Source organism: Argopecten irradians, chromosome 6, assembly GCF_041381155.1.
Source record: "Argopecten irradians isolate NY chromosome 6, Ai_NY, whole genome shotgun sequence".
Taxonomy (NCBI): domain Eukaryota; kingdom Metazoa; phylum Mollusca; class Bivalvia; order Pectinida; family Pectinidae; genus Argopecten; species Argopecten irradians.
In genome coordinates this window covers 27,821,432-27,846,703 of record NC_091139.1, presented here as the reverse complement: position 1 = coordinate 27,846,703, position 25,272 = coordinate 27,821,432, and the positions used below count along the sequence as shown (strand labels likewise).

The window sequence follows — 25,272 nt, the reverse complement described above, 5'->3', positions numbered from 1 at the left end:
TCGCTGTTTCCTTGGAGGCCAGCAGAATCGAACCTGGTAACACTAACTGCTACACAAACCTGTCGGCTCGAAGGCTGTAAATAAAAGGCCTTTCTGTTGGGTACACTGACAAAATTTGATTACTTGGAATTGTATCCGCTTGTTTTCCTGTTCAGATCAATACATGCTGGACAGCGGGACAAGGCAGCTACAAGTAGCACTCAGAAAAGTGGTCATCAAGTTTGTACCAAAACTGCCCAAATTATAGTGATTCATAAAATCAAACAATAAACTTTCAACAAAATGAAAAAAGGGAAACAAGTAATATCCAAAAATCTGTTCCAGATGGTCAACTAGTACTCTAATAGAAATTCAACAAAGTAGACAAGAATGAGACATGACAACAAGAGGATGAGACAACAAGGTGATTTGATAAAAAGACAACGGGATGAGCATTATTACAATACAATCTGAAAAACTGTTTAAACATTCTTAATTATCCAATTACCAACACCCAGATAACAACAAGAAAACTAAGAGGAAAATAAACTAATTATTACATGTTAAACCTTCACATCAATTCAATTAGATTCACAACCAATTTACCAACACAATCAATAGAAAAGTGACATAGGTCTACATACACATAGCAACGCTAACAGATCATTAAATACTATCATCCTGTTACTCAAAGGGAGACTTAACATTTCAGATGAACGAATAAAGTAAAAGACACCAAATAACAGCATTGATGTCTAATTGTCCTTAGGTAATTACTACAACAGATGAGCAAATAATTGTAATTACCAACACTGTGTAGCAAACAAAATGATTTCCAGGATAATTAGCATTGCTGCAAAACTTACACTTGAAGATTAAAATTCCGAGTCAAACGTTCTCTCAGAACAAAATCCAAATCTTGCAGAAATCACAGTTGTGCACTGTTATAATGTTCAGTTATAAACTTTTCTGTGGTAGCAATAAAGCAAATTCCAATAACATTGTTTTCAAATTTCAAAAAGTTCAGAATTTCCTTGACAGCATATACCTGGTACATGTATACATAAAATTCTTTAACATGAAATTGTGAAAGCAATATCTTGAGGTAAAAGCTCCTGGATATACGTGTGGATTTTGATTCCCACTGTTTCTTATAGATAATGGCATTATAATTTCATAAACATATGAATTGATAACCTTGTTCATCACATGGCCTAGCCAATTTAACATCAAGGGGGCTGAGTCCTGATGAAATTCACATGGTAATTTCCTTATGTACATCTATATTATTCATGCTGGCCATCTGATCCAGAGTCTACGTGTAGACCTCCTCAAGGTAGCCATATATATTCTCTCCTGTTAATCACTGAAGTTATTTTATACATCAAAAGCTATAGAACATCGCCAGCATATTTGAAGGAAATCAATGGAAGAAGAAAAAGGAAACTCACAATCCGCATTAACAATCAATACATAGATACTGTCTATCACTCCATCACTCTTCAGTAACAAATCTCCAAAAAATCATCACCGACTTTTTTGTTTGTTTCTGTCAGAAATCACTCGAAATATCTACCAATATGAACCTTCCATAATACCAGGTATATCCCTTTTTTAGCTGACTACTTTCGATATCCTTTTACACCAGAAATCAGACAACTCCTGAGCCCGAGGGCTGTTTCCGCCTTTTTCCATACAAACATTTCGCCATCACTGGACACTGACCTTTGATTAGGTATAGACAAATCTCCGATACGCAACTTCAAATATCATAGGGCTACAAACATTATTGTGAGTCTGACTTCAGGCTACATTTCATCATGTACAATGTCTTATTTCATTGTAGTGATGCTTCTCATATCTTGTCAATTACACACCATCCTTTCTTGCTTGAACCGTTCAGAAATCAGATACAGAAAAGTGTCTTACCTTTGTTCTTAAAATAGAATTATATATAAACTTTATCATATTCATTCAATCACAATTTTTAGAATATTATATTCAATATGAATCAGCTTACAACTCAAGATCAATTTGAATGTCAGACAAGAAAATATTTATACCATAGTTTTCAACAATGATGCTTATATATCATATACATACATCTTATCTTCTGACGGCTTCAGCTCAAGGTCTGCCAAATGCTTTTTGCAAAATTTTGGAAAAATATTCCCATGCACAAAATACAATTCACAAGACGAAAAGATTATTTTCAAAGACCAACATCCTGCAGTGCTGTCTCGTTGACATTGACTCATTCTAAAGATGTTGAAACACAACAAGTAGTTTGGTGGCTGCAGTCGTCTCCATATCCATTATGCAGATTAAAGAAAGGAAATTTTACCACTTCACACTTTCTTTCTGCAAGAAATCCCCCACCAATTTAAACTTTAACACAGAGCCAACACCACATTGCAAATAAAAATGCTTGGAACAACATCACGCTAACTCTTGAATGTTTGATGGACCAAAAAAATGATGAAGTCAGAAGGCTACTGATGATGGTGTGCATCCGCAGAAAGTTAACGACAGGTTTTATATCCAAATACAAGTACATAAACACCTTTTCTTGGTGGTACGAGCCGATGGATCGTGACAAATGATTGGGACATTGTAATAGAGAACTGTCAACAGTAGTTACAGTACTCGTGGCTACTGGGAAATGAAGAGGTTAAATAAAATTTGGTCCATCAGCTATTACTGAGAAAGCCATAATAATAAAGTGATACTGTCACTTATGAGTATCACATTCCCTAATATCTTAAAGTGCTGGAGAGACCAAGTAATAAGCTGACCAGTTTAATGTGACAAAATGGGGGTGACAGGTAGAATCTATGCCTAGAACTATGGCAAGCCAAGTTACTTTTTATTCCAATTTCCGATATCGGGAATTCTAATTTCCGATATCAGAAATTCAATTTCCGATATCAGAAATTCTAATTTCCGATATCGGGAATTCAATTTCCGATATCGGGAATTCAATTTCCGATATCGAGAAATCAATTTCCGATATCGGGAATTCATATTAATTTTTGATATCGGAAATTCTAATTCCGATATCAGAAATTCTAATTTCGATATCGGAAATTCTAATTCCCATATCGGAAATAAGAAAACAAATTCTGATATGGGTAATTCTATTTCCGATATCGGTATTTCAATTTCCGATATCGAGAATTCAATTTCCGATATCGGAAATGAAGTATAATCTGCATTGCAAATGAAAATGAGAGAGAATTTCCGATATCAAGAATTAAATTTCCGATATCGGAAATTGAATTTCCCATATCGGAAATTGTTTTCTAATTCCCGATATCGGAATTAGAATTTTCGATATCGGAATTAGAATTTTTCGATATCAGAATTAGAATTTCTGATATCAAGAAGTTTGTTCTAATTCCGATATCAGAATTAGAATTTCCGATATCAGAATTAGAATTTCTGATATCGGAATTGAATTTCTGATATCGAGAATTCTAATTCCGATATCGGAAATGAATTTCTGATATCGGAAATTCAATTATATCAGAAATATAATTCCGATATCGGAATAAAAGAATAAAAAGTAACTTGGCTTGCCATATTGAACATGTAAATCACTTTCAAACTTAATTTTAATGATTCTTTACAGATGAAATCAAAAGAATTTAAAATTCCCATTTTGCCAAATTATACACATGTAAATCTTTTTTGTTGGCAAAGTTAATAACAACCAGCACTTTATAAAACAGTGGTTGCTTTTCAACTATTTTGAAGACAATAGCTCAAACAGTGAAACTAAAATGACAGAGAGAGAAAAGTTTCACAGTGTTAGAAAACACAAGGATACTTTGGTTGATAGAGAAGGTAATAGTCTCCAATCACTTGATGTGTCTATATGGTGATTGTTGGTGAATGAATGGCTCCCTTCACAGACATTATCACTAGGCACAAGTATGTGGCATCTATAGTCAGATACCATTAAACTGACTTAAGTGGCAATGAATCTTTTGACTTCTATCCATTTAGAATGACATGATGTGCGATTCACTGAGCTGACCTTTTAACCTCCGACAAAGTTTCCATGAGGAATCTCTCTGTTGTGCGAGATCTGTTATATAACCTGACGACATGCTATTGTTTTTTTCCCCACTCCATTCTTGTTTGAATCTGACTGTCTTATGACGCTGCATGTGACAAGTAATTCATTATAGCTAAACCCTGGTGACTACTCAACTGTATGTTGACAAATAACTACCACTGTGTAACCTTGACCTTTAACTGTTAGGTATAACCTTGATCTCTAATTACCAAGAATAGCTGTGACCTCCAGCTTCAAACAATAACCTTGATCTCTAGCTTCCAAGGATAATCTTATTTAATCTAATTTCCTATAATTTATCAAGGATAATATTGACCTCTTATTAACAAGAATAACCTTGACCCCTAATCTACCGAACATGACCATGGCCTCTAACTATCAAGGATTAAAACATTGACTTCTCACTACCAGGGATAACCTTGACCTTTAACTACCAGGAATAACCTTGACCTCTAATTCACAAATTTTACTTGGACCTTTACCTTCCCATAATAAGCTTGATCAATTACTCCATAAGATAACCTCAGACTACCACTTTTTCGCCGTAACAACTATTTCCTCAATCTAATAATGCATGACCTTGACCATAACCTTCAACTGTGGAACTCTTACTTCTAACAATATATAATAATCAATAATGTATAACCTTGAGCTTGACAAAGATCAATAACCATTACAGTATAAAGCTGATTTTGTATGACACACATCAATCTAATCGGTGCATGACCTTAAACACAAAACTCACCTCGATGTTTGACCTCTGTGTTGACTGTAGCATGCCCCGTGTCTCTGTACTCAGCATGCACACTCTCCGTGCCCCACATCTGAGCTGTCATATTCTCCATCGCTGCCCCTCGCATTTGTGCAGTAGCACGCTCTCTCCCTACTTCAGGGCGCATTTCTGCAGATGCACTTTCAGACTGTATTCGCCGAAACTGTGTCGTTGTCGTATGTGGCAGTGAGGATGTAGAGGATACAGAAGAATAAGTTTTCACCGAAGTTTGTGGCGGCAGTGAAGAAGTGGACGACAAAGACATTTGATTAGTCCTTTTTAGGAATTCTGAAGGTTTCACATTATGGTTAGCATCCACGTTCATGTCAACATGTTTAATTTCTGCTGTTGCCGTTTCTGTTGGGCCCCACACTCGATTAAGGGGGACATTATTTGTCTCAGACCCGATAACGTGGACTTCAGTTACCGTTGACTGTTGGTTATAGCTGGTCATCTTGCTATCAAAGTTCATATCGCCCGGTGTCTCCGATATGTACAGCATTCTGTCCGTCCGCTCCAAGGTCGTCATGGTAGTATGATGGGGTGACGAGCTCCTACGATAGTGTCATGGTGGAGTCTAAAACGATAAAAACACCTTTACTATAACATGATGCATAATAATTTTTTGTATATAGCTTAAGGATATAGGAATCAATTCACTTGTGACAAGGACAAACTTAAATACCATAAAAGGGTCTGAAATAATAAAAACATTTTCATTATAACAAATTGCATAATATGTAGCTTTAGGAAAGAAATTGATTCACTTTGGACAATGATAAACTGGAATACTACAGAAGAGGCTATAACAAATTGCATAAAATATAGCTTGAGGAATCAGGAATCAATTCATTGTACCCTACGGTAGCTGTAACACATGTTTGCTGGGCTGGTCCTTTTATCCTCTGATGAACACATAAAATAATCAATTGTGTAACTGACCGAGATATAAGGTAAACAGCCTTGGGGTTTCGTCACAATAACTCTCCGAGTTTATCTAACAAACTTTACAGGAATTTGCACTTTTATTATAATCAATATTGAGTTCTATGGACTTTTCTCCCTCATCACAATATAACTGGGAGGAAAGTAACGGGAGACTGGCTGATGCTTTAAAGCTACAACGCTACAGTGGAGTATTCATGTGAAAACATCGCAGCTGGATAAATATAAAACCCCCGCCATCTGACCAATAATATTGACAAAGTCATATTTCCATATACCGATGTTATAGATTTCTAGTAATCCCATGGCAATTTCTCGACAGGATTAGCCGAACCTAATGGCTGTGTCACAGTCACAAACACGTTTAGAAAACTGTATCCGTGAATGAAATGCCTGGTAATTTGAAATCCTCCATATCCCAATTAAAACTTCCCACTTTTATTATCGCTGCTGTAACAGCAGGCAGCACCGTTAGAAGCTTAAGTTAAGTACAGTGTGATCTATTTCAGCCGTGATGGATGTAAGCGTTAACGGTAAACAACAAGTCATGTACAGGTGTTAACGAGATAACACTTCATCACCAGGTAAAATAGATCTCTGTTCCTGACATCTTACATCTCCATTATACTTGAAGAAACATCCAATAGTATCAAGTGTACAGAGGAAAGTTAGGTTTTCCTTTGAAAGTTAATGGGAAGTTTTGAATCTGATTATTCCAGCTATAATCCTAAGAAGAGTACATAATCAAATTTTCAGTTCGAATTATATCGATCCAAAATAACATTACTTGTGAAGCAATGCTGTATTTCATTTCAATAAACATATTTTTGGGAGGGGGAGAAAGAATTTGAAGTCAAAAGAATAAGAAATATAAAATTGAAATAATTATCTCTTATGATAAATAAATAGGGTAATAATTATGTATTACCTTGAATAAATGGCTTATAATTACCATAATCATAAATTTGGAGGAAAGTATTATCAAAGAATCAAATAAAATGCATACCTGGCATATAAACAAGATTCTATTTCCAGAACAAGAATTAGCTGACAACAAAAACCTCCCCAGTTTCTATATGAAGTTGTTAAAACAATTACAGTGCAATGTAGGGTAGTACCGTACATATGTATCGCTAATAAGCACCAGTCTATTACAGGAAACAGGTAATCCTCCACATAACATCGTTCTATGGGTGTTAAAGTCGCTGATGGGAAACAGGTGTACACAACCATATGTTTTTTAAGATTCGCCTTACAAAGGAATCAATCAGACTTCATCATGGAGAAGTCGGCAGGGCCTAGTTTGTGATAGGGTGCCCCCGGCTGGCCCACATCAGAGAATTAACAACCAAAACAGGTTTATTACCAACTGCATGAATATCATACACAGGTCTGTACAAAGACTGGTATTATCAATAACAAATCATCGACCCTTTAATGTTCTCCACAGGAATCCCTAGGAATTATATCTTTGGAGACTTGTTACAGGAATATACAAGTACTAAAACTTATTTTGCATCTGAGTGTGAATTCCTGTACCAAGGAGAAAGAGAATGTGTACTTTTATCAAGTTCAAGGCCATTGCCAGTGAATCCTTTAGTCCCTAGTTAAGAATTCTGATTAAAGGCTCATTCACTCTTGCTGAAAATTCAGAAAAAGACTAGAGTTTAAATGTATCTTCAGGGGTGAATGAGTTAAAACCTCAGTGTTTCACCAAATTGTGCCACCCTGTGGGGTGAAAATATATGTATTGCTATCCTATATCCATATTGCATACGTTATGGATGGAATGCCCCATTGGTGATAGTGTACATGGAGAGCAAATACATAGCACTGGGGTATAGTGCATATTAAAAGAGTTTGTTCAAGGTCAGGAGAGAGTTCCAAGGCCAGAGTAGCAACGAGGGGATTCCCTGTATGGAGGAGACCAAAGAGGAGCTGAGATCAAAGTCAAGGCCATTGAATCTCTGCCCCAATGAATTCAACCTTTAAACCTTAAAGGTAAAGCCTATGGACATCCATGCATGGCCCCTGATGGCTTGATCCTTACTATTCTCCATCTGGAATGGGAAGGAGGAATTGTCATTAGAGAGAATTACAGATCTCCAGGTGTTGTATGTCTGTAGTATACATTCCATATGACACCTGCTCTATCTCATATCTCTAGGGTTCCAATTACAGCAGGCAATTCTATCTCATTAGAGAGAGGAAGAATACCTATAACATGTAGTATAGCTTCATTCATTATACATCTATGCTATCCAATGTACACCAGGAAGTTCTATTTAAGATCAGCTGGAAACTACATTGGGAAGGATTTGTTTTGAATTTGAAGTTTGGCTTTTGAAATATGTATTTTTGCTATTTACAGTGAATTTTGAGCTGAAAGATCAATATATCTAGATTGTGTGCCAAGTTGGAGAGTAGGACTGTGCTGTAGATTATAGACTTAGCATTAATATCAGCCACAAAATGTCACTGAACACTTGTAAAACCCACGCACATTTCACGTCTTTTTAACTGCCATCAGAGTTTAACTGCCTAAATATTTACTTTTTGCATTTACCAAACAAATACGGCTTTACTGGTTTACAAGCAAGTGAGAATTATTGAAGTAAAATCAAATCTTTTAATTTTCATAAATGTGCTAAAATACCATCATTCAAACAAATATTTTAGCACAATTTTGCAAAGTGATAAAAGTGTTCCTTGTATTAAAGATACCCATTATAGAGTAAGTAGTGAATATGAACTACATGTAAATATGTATACGTGTACACAACAGACTTATACTACAGATCGGCTATACAATAACAAGTTAAGTCTGTTTATCATACCCGGGTATTAACACCATGAATGACCCATTCATCCATAATCGTACTTAATATACAAACTGTAGGTCTATGATAATCATTCATAAGAACTCACACACAAAACATTCAGTCATAAATTTACAACAACAATGGGTTCAGATAAGGACAGTGTCGATAAGTTACGACAGCACTTATATCGGACACTGGTCAGTTTGGTTGGGCTCTAATGGTCACTATGGTCAGTTTACAGAGACCCTTGACCGTTGTTGGGTAAGGTTTAACTGATCACAGTGTATGTGCAACAACCTTCTGCACCAGGTGAAAGCCCTGTCTACATTCCAGGAACCTTCAAATGACAATGCAATTATTTTCAAAAGACTCAAATGTAAAAAATGTATCAAATGTATCAATGTTTTGTATTTCGGTCAATCCATTCTCCCACACAATGGACACTTTTTCAGCTTCTCTCCAGAACATTAAGGCCCAAATTATATCAAGTACAGAATTACTCTTCCCATCCACAGAATAAAATACAGTTTAATGAGACATTTTCCCCTGAAAATTTCTTGATAATTTCAAAACATACAATAAATAAACAATTTTCTTTACTTTAGTCTTTTCACTTTGCCTAAATTCTTCTCAAGAAAACCTTGTAAAGAAGAGACCATCTGTCAATGTGAACCTCTGACAAAAATACAAACTTTCAATTTTCAACTTTTTTTTCAAATTAAGATGTCTTAATGAAGATCAATAACAAAACCTATAGACAAAAGATGTACATGTAAATAAATTGTATAGCAGAATGTAAGTAAAACTGAACCCATGCCACCTGTCTATAAAGAAAAGAAAACATTTGTATCAGCATCTCTATATGTCAACATCCCATTGTTTTTATCTACCTAAAATAAACACAAGCTGTAATCCTCAAAGCCAAACTTTCCCCGGCTGTATACATCAAACCCGACAGATCTGTTTACCTATTTCATCAAGTTCAGCATAGTACGAGTCTATAAACTCCAATCTTCTGATAACAATTTGTCCGATTTATCAAACATAATTACCGAGCAAGTCCTGTATCTGATAACACGTTACAGGAACATTACATGGTGTCGGAAAGGTCACACCAAACCACCGGCACATAACATATCCTCCCTCTTGTTTTACATCCCAAACAGAAGGTGAGCTCTTCTGAATTATCTGTACAAGTTTTCACGAATCTTTATTCCCTGCATATCGTTGATAGCAACACTTCAGAATCAGAGAATACAACCCTGCAATAAACATGCATGTGTTTGCGAATGTAGATTTGTATTTACAGACGTATGAACATGACTTTGATATGAAGTAATTCCAGGCGTACACACATTTATAAACAACGTAAGTATTTATCTACGTCACTCATAACATTTATAAGATGTTATAAAGCTGGACAAAGACAGTTCACTAACAGTATAAGTCACTGTAATCCCCAGGTACTCAGCATGGTTAAGTACTCCCTGATCAGTTTAATACCTGTAACGAGTTACCTGCACAGGTACACATATATATACCTGATGTACTCTATATGCCTCATATGGTCACAATTAGCGTTAATTATAGTCCCTAATTAATATTGTAGCTGTGATAACTCAACTGTCAACTGGCTATTTGTGATAACAAACAAATGCAATTCCGCACCTTCCAGTTATCTAGTAGTTCTTGATTAATTATTCATATTAATTATGTACCCATAATGATGGAGCATAAAAAGGTCACCTTGGTACAGATATACATGGAAGTCAACTAGGTCAATGTTAACACAGAGATATAAAAGTAAATCATCGACCATATGTGGTTTTATACTTAATAATCACAAAAAAAAATATTTGTATAAGATATAGATACAACAACAATATTTAAACAACAAATGTCCTTGGTACTCACGCTATAGCTATTATCACAATGAACGCCGAGCTCTAACTGTCCAAGCCGATCGTTAACCTAGCGATACCTGTCCTGTTTTTACCTGACAAGGAATACACAACAGATCCAATCAATAAGAATTACTTTTACCTACAGTCCAAGCTATCGACTTTTCATCTAAACATAATTGATTTATATATATATATAAAACTAATGCTTGTATGTGCTGTGTTTTGTGTAGAACAAACAGAATTGAGATTCAACACCTTTATTTAACACCCTGCCTTCAGGGAAAGGCAGCTAGCAGTCAGTAACTGTTCCTGAATTGGTCATACAAAGGCTACAACTAAATATATACCTATGTTAGGGTCAATCTAATGACACAATGAATATATGTGTATAACATTCTCATAAAAGCTTCATCTTTTAATGTAAATTGAAATGTTTCATAAAAACTTTTTAAACATTTTATATGTACACTTTTAGACTGGTAATAAATTCTTTTGAAAATTCTCAATATATATATCTATACATTGTACATCTCACAAAAAGGTTACAGGTGACCTTGAACTCAAGGTCATCTGTGACAAGGACCAATGGAATGAAGGTGAAAGTGAAACCTGCGTACCTGTGGCTAACCTATTTATCTCCTGTCCTTTGATGGGAGTGAAGGTGACAGGTAACACACAGGTACTCACCCTAACACATCACAGGCTACAACGTCATAAACTGGTCTCGCCCAGCCTCCTGGACCTGGGTCAGAGAGGTCAGGGGTCACACAGAGGTATATATATATATATATCATAGGGTCTTAGTAGCGATAGAGGATAGATTAAAATACCTTTTGCATACCACAATAGATATACAGGTTGAGAGATGCTACCGTTCCTGGACATAAAATCCACAGTGCTTCCAGAAATCTTCACAAAAATTCAGAAATAGCGGTTTAAAATTTACTTTATAGAGCTATGTATAGAGAAGCCGGTGTATAACAGAATGTCCCAATATCGCTTTGGACCAATATGTCATTGTTTATTCAATTATAATTATTACAAAATATTTGTCCCTCCTGAAATTAATAAATCTTCAAATAGTTTTCTGGCCAATTCATAAATCTTACATCTAATTACTAAAACTGTCTGTTTTCTACAGCACTTGTTATCAAATGTTGTTTCATATTGAGTATTAACCACTCATAAGATCTATGACTAATTGAAATTGTATTTCAGCTCATTGACATTCATAAAATTCATAAAACAAGGGAAATATGTAGCATTAACTATTTATACATGTATATTATATATCAGAAGCACTGTTATCTTACCAGAAGATACTAGAGTTAAATCCTCAACGTTGACAATTTCCAGTCTATATCAGCTGTGTACGAGCCCCAGTAGCTCTGTATAAGGGGGTATTGTGGGACCCCTTCATCGAGGGACAAAGCAACCCTTCTTCCTGTGAGCCAGAAGGGGCGTGTCCACCCTGATGTAACAGAGGGAGGGGTGTTTTTTCACTGAGGTTCTCTGTTTATTGAAGATAAATTCACCAGCCACTGATTATCTTAAATCAATCCCAGTTTAATGCATGATAACACACTAGTCTCATATTTAAAAGGCTAATCCAAACATAGGGTCCAGTTTCTATCAAAAAGTATAAAAAAAAGTAGATGTATTCATCACCCAAAGTGACGGTGAACTACACCCTGTTCTACAAACTGACACTGTCCATACATATATCTGGGATTATAAGTCTCTTTCCTTCTTTTTGGATAAAACCTGAACCACTGTCTAATGTGTCAGAAATTCACAAGGATCTGATTCAGATAATGTAATGTAATGTCCAATATTAAAGAAAAGTTCCTAAAGAACGCAAAACTAATCAATGCAGTATCCAATACTATGTGTGTATGTGTATCAATTGTTCACATTGTTCTGTGCTACAAAACACCAGATATCCAGTTGTAGTGAGAGATCCAGAATAGACAAGACATGCAGGTTCCTTGAATGACCTATTGACTATAATTTTTTTCAGTTTCTGTTGAAAGAGTCATGTAGTGTCCAGTTCTCTGTTCTTTGTATATGCTAGGTCACACTGTATTAGTCCACTGACAATATAAGAATTTTAGTTTCAGTTAAATGATAAATGATATACAGGGTCACATTGTAGGAGTCCAGTATGTTCTTGTCTTTATAAATAGCTAGGTCACACTGTCCTATATATTGGTAGCATCATGTTACCCATACAATACAGGTCCAGTTCTTCTGGCTGAATCAGAGAGGTCTGTCCTGCTGTGGTTTGTAGTTAAGGTGTGTAGAGTATCTGTGTGTAGTAAGGTGTGCAGAGTACCTGTGCGTAGTCACATTGACAAGGACATTGATCACTCTGACAAGGGGAGACAATTGTGTCACTGACCACATCAGGTGTCAGTATAGGGTGAAAACTCGTTAACATTTACTGACATAGGTGGTCTATATATAGAAATCCTACTAGCTCATCAACATGAAACAAATTAATGACATGAATGTAAAGTAAGTTTGAATGTTCTAACAAAAATATTTGCCATGTTTGACTTTAAAAAATTCAAAAAAACAAAAGTCAAGTGCTAAACTGCAGAAGGAAGAAATGTTAAGAATATGATTGTTGTGCATCCACTCTCAAAATAATTGATACAAAAAGAACAATGGTATTGGTATGGGTCTGCAATATCTCTGTAGGTAGAGAACTAAACAGTACAAGCTTTTAAGACAAGTGAGGATCCCACCTGCATGATTTGATTTCTTACCGTTGTATCTCAGGCCTGGTTCTTTCAGAAGCTGTGCTGTAAATGTCACTTCCTTGAGCAAGACATATATCACTATGAACAATTTTTGATAAAGATACACAGTCCACTAAATCTATTAATGTGTTAGCTAGCCACCAGCTACTACAGCAGATGCTGATTCAAACACTATGGGCAATAGATGATTATACAGCATTATCAGGTACACACAATAATAAATTGTTGTCAACGTCAACATTGACCGACATATGCAGCATAATGTAACTTTTCTTTTTGAATTTGATCTTTCTTGGTTATGTATTTTAAAGCAACACTATATCTTATCCACTTTACATTCCCACTTGCATTTTTGAGCAGTAAATCTTTAGACTTAATCACCAACTGTATGTAGCCTCCTAAGAGTTTTAAGTACCAGTACAACTTGTTACACTACACAACTACAGCACCAGAGCTGATATTTACTTATCCTTCACCAAAATATTCCGCCAAGTCGCCAAACAAAATATATGATAGTTATATGATGGGATTGAGATATTTTATAACAAAACATAAAAGTGATTTCAAAGACATTCTTTTTGATATCCTGTCATAGTAAAATGACTATAGATTATGATTTACATTTACAAGACTGTAAATTTAATGTGTAAGTTAAATAGTAGCAATATTAAACAACTTTGTGTAGTTGTGCCAATCACATATTCCAATAAAATACCTTTTTGGGACCAAAAAGATTAATCCATTTTCATCTCTCTCTTAATCCAATATTACTTGCTAATCCAAGGTTCAATATCCAGACTGTCAACATTTGATAATCAGATCTTGTCACAGTGGTAATAATTAATCATGGTAATTCCAGGTCTGTGAATGTATAGGTGATAAGTGTAACCATTCTACCACCTAAAATGTACACTGATAGGTGTTATCAGATCACACTTAACGCTGCTAATGTTACCATTTCTGTACTAATCAGAGCAGTAATGATGTCAGGTACAGAACCCTATCAGAGAAAAACTTGGTCCTGCAACCCAAACCGATCACTATGTCATTAAACTGCCAAATATCCTTACATCTCTACCAGTGGATGTAATTTATTACACCCGAATCAGTATAGCACCTCAAACTTGTAATCTCCACAAGCTGTGGAAAACTGGGAGACCCAACAGGTAAACATATCATTTACTACTCTCACATAATTAGCACTGCCTTTGAATGCCATTTTAACACCATTGGTATACTGACTGTATATTTTGCTTACTGAGCAGTTTTAGACTTGCTAATTAGTGCCATTCTCTCCAGCTTGATTCCTTTAGTGTAACTAAACTCCCATTAATTTAGTACTGTAGCTATAGTCTCTATTTCCAAAGCTCACTACTTTCACATTACATGCTTCCCAGCTGGCTAATCATGATTTAATCCCAATTAGGGTACTGCTATATCCCTAAGTTTAACTCAACAGAGATCTGGTCGTGTTCCAAATTTTTTATACTATAAGACTTAGTGTGATATATACCTGCATGTAGCGGCAAATTCTCCGCTTCTCCGCCAGTGTAAGTCGCAAGCTACATGTACACAATGTATATATTCAGAGATACAAATCTACAAGGTGATCTTTTGACCCCTGGGGATCAGAATCCAATCAATTTCTATTTAGTTTTTACAGACAGATTGGCTACAGAGCTTTGTCCACTAAATGTATACAAGTCTATGTACAATAATGTCCAGTAATATCGGAGGTTGGCTTTATATAAAAGATATATAAGATTGATACATAGTCTAGTGGAGAGATTGAACTGTAGTCAATATACATGTCTACTGTTTAAAAATCAGAACATATCAATTCTTAACAATATAATTTTAGATAAAGGTAAATTGTATATATATATATATCCAGATGAGTTTGCATTAATTGAAATATATTAAAACATAAACTTCATGATACTGGGCCTTTACTGTTGCTATAAGGGCGAAGTGGAGATGCTGTGACTAATTGGATAAGATGTACCAAAATAATTTATTACCACAAGCCCTCCACCTCTGGGTCACAAGTTTAAATCCCATGTAGGGCTGTTGCCAGGTACTGACCATGCACAGGTCAGTGTTTTTTCTTTTGGGTACTCTGGCTTTTCTCCATCTACTTAACCTAACAAGTCCTAAATGACCTTGACTGGATAGGAAATTATACCATCAAACCAAATTTGGGGTATGGCAACGAGAGCCAAACTTAGGATACAGTACATGTACACACTCTCCAAATGTCTGTGACATGCAACCCTTCATTATCTGTGATATCTGTACAGGCAAACACCAGGATAAAGCCAACTAAACACTACAACCCTATATATCTCCATCTTACTCGACATTGCTATAAGTTACAAAGTAGACATGAGGGGGGGGTGGGGGTGGTTGGTGGTTTGGTGGGGATCGATACAAAGTAGACCCGAGGGGGTGGGGGTGGTTTGGTGAGGATCAGATACAAAGTAGACCCGAGGGGGTGGGGGTGGTTTGGTGAGGATCAGATACAAAGTAGACCCAAACCCAAGGGGTGGGGGTGGTTTGGTGAGGATCAGATACAAAGTAGACCCGAGGGGGTGGGGGTGGTTTGGTAAGACCGACCCGAGGGGTTGGGGGTGGTTTGGTAAGGATCATTTATCAGTATAAATCATATCACATTTCACTGACAATGTGGCTGGTATAACTCACAACTGCAGAAATTTCATTTGTTTATTTTCATTCTACTGCTAACTAGATTTATTCCTCATGTGGCCTTATGGTTAAGACTGAAGTAAGCTTTGTATAATTGATGTCTCTCTTTTAAAGGTTTTGCATTCATGATTCTCATGAGGTTTTTAATATTTGATGAAAGAATCCCTAATAAAAGTATAATTCTGATATCCCTAATGACAAATACTGTTAAGATCACCCAAGGGACATAGAAAAAATTGCTCTTTATATTAAACCATATTGTTGATTTTCCACATAGGTCAAATTTTGCTAAAATTGGCCATTTGGGACACTGAGAAATTAGTCTTATAAGAAGGTGGTCATTATACAGAGGTGGTCCCAAAGCAAGTTGCAAGTTTAAAGCCAGTTTAAAATTCACATTTCATTCATACAATTTAACCATGCTAATTTGAATGACAGAAGCTTGATAAGACCTGCTTATGAATATATAAGGAGTTTCCATCATTCAGAGACTCTATTTTACTTGTTTTGATTTACGTCAATTTAGCTGTGTAATTACAAATTAAATGAAAATGTTGTTATTCATCGATCAGTAACTCTTTTTTGCATGGACTAATTGGTTGATGTCAATATACCTCAGTAAATATAAAAGTATATTTTAAATATTCAATAAAAATGTTGTTATTAAACTATCAGAAGGTGATGAATGCAATTCCCATCATACGTTCACACACACACATCATAACTAACGTCACGCTCTGTTGATGACACAGAATGTGACTTTCATATGCACATAATTTACTTCCTTACATGCATGGTCCGAATAATAAACAACTTTTTAGGTAAAAAGAATTTTAACTTTAAGATCATAGACAGATCTCTAAAAACATGCATCAACTCCACAAAGATGTCGTTGATCATGGAGCGTGACCGACAGGTATAAATTCATGCAGCGTGTCAAAGATGATGGCACTCAAAGAATACACATTACCGTCATCTATAATGCTGGAACTGTCACAGAAAAATTGACACAACACGCTCAGGCCATAAAAGTTACGAAGATGCTGCATTATTTTGTCAGAAAGTACAAAACAATAAACAAAGAAGTTTGTATGTATTACTTAAATGTGGCATAACAAATTATGCATTTCATATTGTAACTTAACGAGTTCTACTTTTTATATAGTAGCTGTTTTCAACAGCTGCTATTCAAAACTCATGCACAATTGCTCATCTTTGTACAGTTATCATTTTCTACTTTAATAAAATCCATAATTACCTTACAAACTATTTTAAATGATTTTTTAAAAATCAAACACAGCACCTGCAACATATAGCTATCTGAGCGAGTCAATTACCTGAAATACAAATGCACTAGTAGATACAGCGCAACACCTGCGTGTTAGTGATGTAAACATTATACTACATATTATGATTTTAAGAATTACTGTAACTGTACACTATTATGTTTAACATCCATTTAACAGTCAGGGTCATTCACTTTTAGGAGGTGGAGAAATCTGGAATCCCTGGAGAAAAACCACCAACCTATGGTCAGTTCCTGGCAACTGCCCCATATGGGACTAAAACTCAAAACCCAGTGGTGGAGGGATAATGGCTATTTCAGATCACCTTACAACTTGGTCTCTACTTAAGGAGGTAATTTCTTGTAAATATACTGTGTTCTTGTGTAATGTACATGCAAGGCTATCATTTTCGAACTTATAGCAGAAAATTTGGCAGAACTTTATTGTATAATGTGTTCTATCGGACAATAAAGACCTTACCACAAAGACTTGTGTGTGAGCTATTCCTATACATACCCCAACCCGACCCATAAATATACCAAAGGTTAAATCCACTGTAAGTCCTGTGTCACAACAGTTCATTCATACCAAAGGACTGATCAAACTAAAATAACAGGTGACGCCACAAAAGGAGATTCGACCACGCAACAAAAGCCAGTCCGATTCATAGTCTATTTTAGTATACCTAACACTTTACTTCAAGGTAGAGCTGACGGCCACACACAATGGCTTGTATAGACTATAGCCACCCAAAAAAAGGCGCTAGCTTGTAGGGATTTCATCATAATGGCTACATCTTGACCCAAATACCTTGGCCCCAACTAGGTCCCCAAATATTTAAGAATTTAAGTTTGTAATGGTTTAAACATATTGACATAGCCCAGTACTGGTAGTTACATTTTGATGGCCTTTGATCTGTGTCCCATGAACTATTAATCACTTATAATATTAATGACTGTACAAATACTTGTGAATGGAGAGACACAGTTACTTCTTATTACACAGTAAATACACAATTGTATAGTAAATCTCCCCACACAGCTCCCTCTTATATAGCAAATCTATAAACAGCTACCTATCATAAAGCACTTCCATTGACAGCTGTGACACAGCAAAATCACACTGAATTTGACTTATATCATTATCATTTCTGTTTCAGATGATATAAGATATCAAGATCAGAAATATACAAAAAGTTATATTCATAAATCTTATCATATTTCATAATATTGTCCTAAGTTATCATTATTCCAACATTATAATATATATTGCATCTTTTCCTTTTATATCTGTCCATCAAACAAATATTTTCTTCTTTACTTCACTAAAAGTAAAAATGTTTTAAGAACAATATTTTTGCTATCAATCTATGGTTGCTGATAAACACAATAGCAATGATTTAGAACAATGTCAACAGATCAATTGTTAGTATTGACCTTTCAATGATGAATTTGTCCTTGACATAATGAAGGTCATTCAAATGAAGACACTAGCAACTTTAGGAAACCTCAGATTAATCTTGATCATAATCCAATATAAATTAAAGCAGTACCTGGTACTTGTATGATTTCCAGAACCAATATATCTCCCAACATTTCACATGGAAAGTGTTATGTTTACTTGAAGGAAAACACCTGAATCAGGTGTAACATAGCAGACGTACCTTTAACGAGAAAACTTGCCAGACAGGTGAGACCTCTTACGTTATAATGTACGTCCAACACCTACACCATTTCTACACTACTCCCCACTCCCCGATTGCCGTCCCTACTCCCACACATTATGACACACTTAGCAATTAACAGCCACACGACCCAAAACTCTCAAATTTCAAAAACAAAAAATCTTATATAATTCCTGAATATATATCACGCCAATGTTAAGTACAATTTATTAATGTAAACACTTGGTTTAGTGGTCATTGGATAGAATTGCTATAGGACTATACTGCTGATTAGCTTGACCAGCACTGACCACTAGGGGATATGTACTGCTGGACATCCAATGACAATTTGACCACTCTCACTGAGTTTACTTTACTTATCGGTGTGTAAACTAAGACAAGCCACCCAGAGCGCCTGAAATTTCATGGCCTAAACTGACCCACATAATCACTTGACCTGCCTGATACGAAATATCTTGACATAAAAACCGTCAACAGGCAATCTCTGGGTGCAAATATAGATGGTGGGAAAAAACTTAGTAATAGGCAAAGTCATGTAAATTTATAAGGCAAAACCAGTAATTTTAAATCTTACTAACTAGACAGCATTTCTTAATTGTCATGTTGGAATAATACTGCATAAAGTAGAGTAAATAGCTTTTAAAATTATAGTATACATATAGTACCTGGTCATATAAATGTGCTAAGATCTGAGTGTTAAAAAATTCAATAACTGTAAAGACATTTGGTCTATATTCATGCAAATGTTTGTATTTTCATGCAAAGTGTTTATATATGTGTGTGTGTATTATCATTTACCATCAGAAAATTCTTAACAGTATGAAATAACAACAGAAATCTCCTGACAGCTAATTCAAATTTATGACACCAATGTGAATATACTCATATAGCCAGTTATACTTGCAGAACTCAAGTGAAAGATGTCAAAAAGAACAACAGGTAGAAGTTATAGAAATATCATGCCGACACACCACACTGAGTCAGAGATATCACATGGACAATCTAGGGTAGATATATAGGTACAATTGTGAATTATGACAATTCAACCATTTTCACGGGCGACATGACATGAATGAAGCTTTAAGTGTCGCTCAGTATACTGAAGCCATGGGTGGTATAAAAACAGAATATCTTGTCATAATGTTACACTCTAAATCACCAAAATTTAACAAAGATGGATTAACGATCATCTGTATTGAATGTCCTCCATGGTAGATATTCTGACAAGACCGTTTAAAGGCTGAGCAAGCCAACATCACACTGAGAAAGGTTCTTTATCTTTACTTCATTCACCCTTAGAATTTCATAATGAACTGATCCAGATTTAGTTTTGGAAGAATTCATGTTAGTTTTCAGGGGGGGGGATAGATTAACAGCATGCAGTCACAGGCCCGTGCCAAAACTTGTCAACACTGAAAATTATGAAAAGCTATTTAACAGTCGCTAATCTCACACCGTTTTAGCCCAGTCAATCCTAAAGACAACTACCATAAAGGCCCAATAGCAAATTAATTCCACTTTAACAAGCTGATTCTGATTTGTAAAATATATATCTGCAAACGCATGGTGTAATCTTGATAGTCTTCAAATGATCTGTTTAAACTCATGCCAGGAGCATAGAAATGTCTTTGATTTATTCAAATTGGCTTTTATATAAATAATTTATTTTTGAAAAGTCTTTTAAAAATTGTCAAATGTCTATACATTAGTTATTACAGGTACATAGGCATGTTAAAAAGGAATTATTAATAATATTCATTTTTTATTTTTTTAGCATTCATGTTTACAGATATTTTTAAGAAATAAGGAGAAAAATCAGTAAATCTAGAATTTGTCAGTGACGTCAACGTCTGTGTAAACATATAAAATTATAATGAATCTACTGTGTTTTTCTAACACTGATTTATTCTATCTGTACCATCATAGTACCTCAAATTACACCGTTATGCATATTTTAGATAGACACCCTGATAATGATTGTCTAGTATAGTGCTGCATGATGTGTTTCCATTATTAATGAATCCTAACCAACAGAGAGATGATAGAGTTAACACACAAATCAATACTCTACAAAACCATGATATAGGAATATTAGCTATACATTACATGATACAATCAACTACCATAAAACGTACAAAATTAATGTAATTATACAAATCTCATTTCAGCACAGAAACTTGTGAAATAATGCCATCAGATTAATTCACTTGGAGTTTTTAAAGCTATACACAGGGATTCTATCAAATAGCAATTGAGCCATGTGACCTTGAATAAGAGCCATCAAGGTCATTTCTACTAACAAACTTTGAAAAGCATCATCCAAGTTATCTCCCTGTCACATAGCATGGTTTTTGGTCTTTTCATTTTGACAAAATATTTTTTCTATAAAAAAAAAATAGTTATGGTAAAGTTGAAAATGGAATTGTCATGTAATAATGCTACATACTGACATTTTCAGTGGTACAATGTGTACTATCAAACCTGTCTATAAAGACCATTCAAGGAAAACAGAATAATAGCAGTATGGTCTTTATAGCCAAATGGTCTTGATACACAGGTCAACTTGTATAAATTGATCATTGGGCCCAAAGAAAGTGGTCTTATTTAAAGGATGTGTTCACTACACAAAACAGGTCTCTATGACTGGTTCTGCTGTACCTATAGGTTCATTCACAAATGCTTTCAAACTCCCAGCTGTTTTAATATATGAGGTATGATACATATATTCTACCGGATATTGGTTGCATGCTGTCGACATTTCCCTGACATGTTTGAAACTGCAGCAGTAAATTGGTTCGGAGTGAGAGTAGATCTGTACCTGTAGGCTTAGTAATAACCCTCCAATGGGGGTAAGGGCGTGTTCAGAGGAGATAAGGACAGGTGCTGTCTCTCATAAGGCTAACTATATCTGGGTTATAGCTCCGGAGCTAATCCCTGGTCAAACAAAGGCCAACAGCGTGATGCCTGATATCGAAAATGTACCACATTTTGTGATATTCATATTTGAATTGAGACAAATGTTCTGTTTTAAAGTGTTATATGGTAAATATTATTAGACCTTGATGGTATAAAAATTTTAATTCATTCTAGCTACCTTTAAAGTTAAAAAGGGTGGTTTTTTTTGTAAACTTCAGACATTTACTGTAATCACCTAAAACTGGTAAGAGTTGTGATGAAAGTCACATTTTAAATGAGAAAGCCATTTACAGTGCAAAAAGTAAACACAAAACACATGTTCAGTCTCTATATCCAAACTTTTCACAGGCAATGAAATTCAAACATATTGTGAAAGGTATTGAAATAAAAATCTACACTTTATAGTAAAAAGTTTGATTACAGCTGATACAGAAATCAGAATCCAATTTTCCCAGACTAAAGTACAGGGGATACAAAAGATATGATAATGTCATTTGAGATTATCGTGATCGTGCACAGATCTGCATTTTACTGTTCACTGCAGCTGGACTCTGCAGTGCATCACACGTACACACAGTTACGGTAAATGTATGGTAAATGCCCTTGTGAAAACAAACAGAAACAATTTACCAAACATGAATAGTTTATAGGTATAGTAAATCTTACCAACAAAGATGGCAAGTTTCCTAAGAAGGAGAGTAAATGTTTTTGACCAAATATAGGTCATTATGACCTTTATTTTCAACTTTGACCCAGAAATTCAAAATCTATGCATTTGGAATAACCTCTGTCTGTATCATTTGTCTGATTTTGACTTTAACAGATAAATATTTATCAAGTTTTGTGAAAGTATTTGTTTCGCTTTCCTATGTTTATTTTTTCCTCGTCAGAAGTAAATCTTGAAGGATACTTACAGCATTTGGTAGAAAACTGGCGCTAACCTCTGTATAATGATTTCTACATATGATTATAACTACCCTGATATTTACATACAGAATTCCTGTTTTATCTCCGTGACATTTCAAACAATCACTGACTGATATGATAGGATAACCCCTTAATTAGTTCTCATGAAACACTCATAAAACTTACCGACACAGATAAGGGTGACATTACACGTTTCTTCAAAAGAACATCGAGAAATTATGACTGGCAACTTTTCTATAACTTTTGACAGTCCTCAGTCATTTGTGTGTAATGAAGCAGTAAACCATTTTTGTGGAAAAACTAATGACAGAAGATTCGAGGAGAAGCAGCAATGCAAGCTTGCATGTAGGTATATACACCCCATGCAAATGAAACACAATATATATAGCATTTTTATTGTGTTTTTTTCCTTGGGAGGCTTGCAATGTAAATTGCTTGTACAATGATGCAAAGCATGCTGGATAATCAGATACCATATCCGTCTCCCAACAAAAGTATTGTACCTGTTCTCATCCCTATACTTCTTACTAACTACTTCCCACCCCCTCTCCAGCCTTTTACTAACTCAATACTCTCCATACCCCTAACTAGACCCCCCCACCCCCACCCCTCCTTGCACTCTGTAGATGCAGATGTGCTTCCATCTGTCTGAGACTGTTAGTTTGTACATCATTCAACAACATCACTCCGAAACTTTCTACCATTTATTTTTATTTTTTGTTTTTCCCCAGGACATCACGTTGGTAACCATGGATACTGTTGTCTAGATGCTTCCATCTCACCAAAATATGAATTATATATTATCATAATAGATATAACTGGTCTATTCTTTACGTTAGACAATCAGTTTATCAAGTAGAAGTGTCTGGACATCTCTGAGCAGACGACACTGCCGAGCTAAGTGGCCAGTAATGATTACTATAACACACAAGGAAGAGTAAATACCAATCTCGAGGAATGCCAAGTGACCAGCTAATGTCTGGAAGAATTTACAATAATGGCTGTAAGAACCTTTAACTGTAGTGCTACAAACTTTGTACAGAGTAATGCAGACTCCTTAAGTCTTCTGGTGGCACTTCCATCAATGGCTGCATATCAAACAATAACTTCATAACAAATTATAATTTTTTCATTATCATTCCTTAATGTATCTATACATCATATTCAGAAATATCAAATAAACAAGAAAAAGCTGGAACTTTTGTCAAGCAGGCCATTTTAAACCATCCCTGTCCCCTCCAAATCTCACAGACCAAAGGGCAACCTGAAGCCAGTATAATTATAACCCCCTCCTACGCATCCCACCCCCCTATAAATATAGCCCCCTCCCCATCATACCCATCCCCCACCCCCTAACTAGGTTGCAGTAGAATAAACATATATATGCGAGACCTTATAGTTTAAGTTGGTTACAGAATCTCTTCCAAACTTGTCGACAAATGTCCGAACTTACAATAAAATAAAGTATATTGTAAAGTTGCGAAAATTTGTTTTCAGTCTAATTATGTCGCTAAGCTGCGTGCATCCAGGTATCTGCTGGAAATATAACGTTCCTCCAAAGGAAAGTTGTCAGGCATTTGAAGCCATGAGTATCATCATATTGCTATATTGACAATCAAAAACTTACCAGAGTTGGGGTAGAGACTCCCCACTCGGAATATAACAGTCACTAGAACCACTTTCTCTGCCACCAAGTTAGCCTGTGAAGTGGTCCGGCCTCCTTTACATATGTCCTGGAAAGAGAGAAGCATTATAGTGCAGTGTGTATACGTGTTTATATACTGCATGCATGTGACAGATGGCCATGGAATCAGTAATCGGACCCACAACACACATATACAATTCAAAATCCTTATCATAGGGCCATGTCATGGAGCTGTACACCTTCTGGTAGAAATATAAGTGGTTTGTTGTCATTCCCATGTCCGTATTTTCTGTAAAAATCGTAGATAACCAGATTAATTTCTGGAATTATCTGCACCATCCCTACAAAACAAATACTGGTTTTCAGCGCATTGTTGTAACCATAATACGTCGACTTTTGTCTCCAAATTTTATGGGGAGTGTTGTGTGTAACTTCTGCTTTCTGTCAAAATGATAGCGACATTGCAATTAATATGAGGCAAAATGGCTAGTTTGTTTCAAATTATCACAATAACCAGATGGAAGAATTTTGAGAAGAACTGTCTGGTTTTGTTTACATGTGCAACCACTATTTCTGATGTAAAGCAATGAGATGACGCACATTAGAAGTGAAGTATTTTGAAGAGCAGTGTCGAGTTATGATTAGATTCACGTCATCATTCAAGGAAAGCCTTCTGTGTATGCGGTGTATTGTGTGTATGAAGTGCGTGCATGTTTTCGGAGACTGCAGTATGTTCCATCCTGTGTATGCAGTGCTTTGTACCTGTGTGTATGGTTTCGGAGACTGCAGTATGTTCCATCCTGTGTATGCAGTGCTTTGTACCTGTGTGTATGGTTTCGG

The 25,272-nt window shown here is 35.5% G+C and overlaps 1 protein-coding gene across 15 annotated transcripts in view; it reads right to left on the bottom strand.

The window, feature by feature from the left end:
• LOC138325514 (KN motif and ankyrin repeat domain-containing protein 1-like) overlaps positions 1-25,272 on the bottom strand; it is a 114,221-nt gene that overhangs the window by 19,498 nt on the left and 69,451 nt on the right. For 12 of the 15 annotated variants that reach the window (XR_011208792.1, XR_011208791.1, XM_069271227.1 and 9 more), the window contains 2 exons: positions 24,415-24,520; positions 4,806-5,409 (listed from right to left, as the gene is read on the bottom strand). Coding sequence is in view for 13 of the 15 variants with exons in the window: in XM_069271227.1 (XP_069127328.1) it covers positions 4,806-5,361 (556 nt within the window). In the remaining 2 variants the exon portion in view is untranslated. Of the gene's footprint in view, positions 1-4,805; positions 5,410-10,513; positions 10,623-18,923; positions 18,943-24,414; positions 24,521-25,272 lie in introns of those variants that run through there. The other 3 variants (XM_069271235.1, XM_069271234.1, XM_069271233.1) reach the window with 3 other exon arrangements.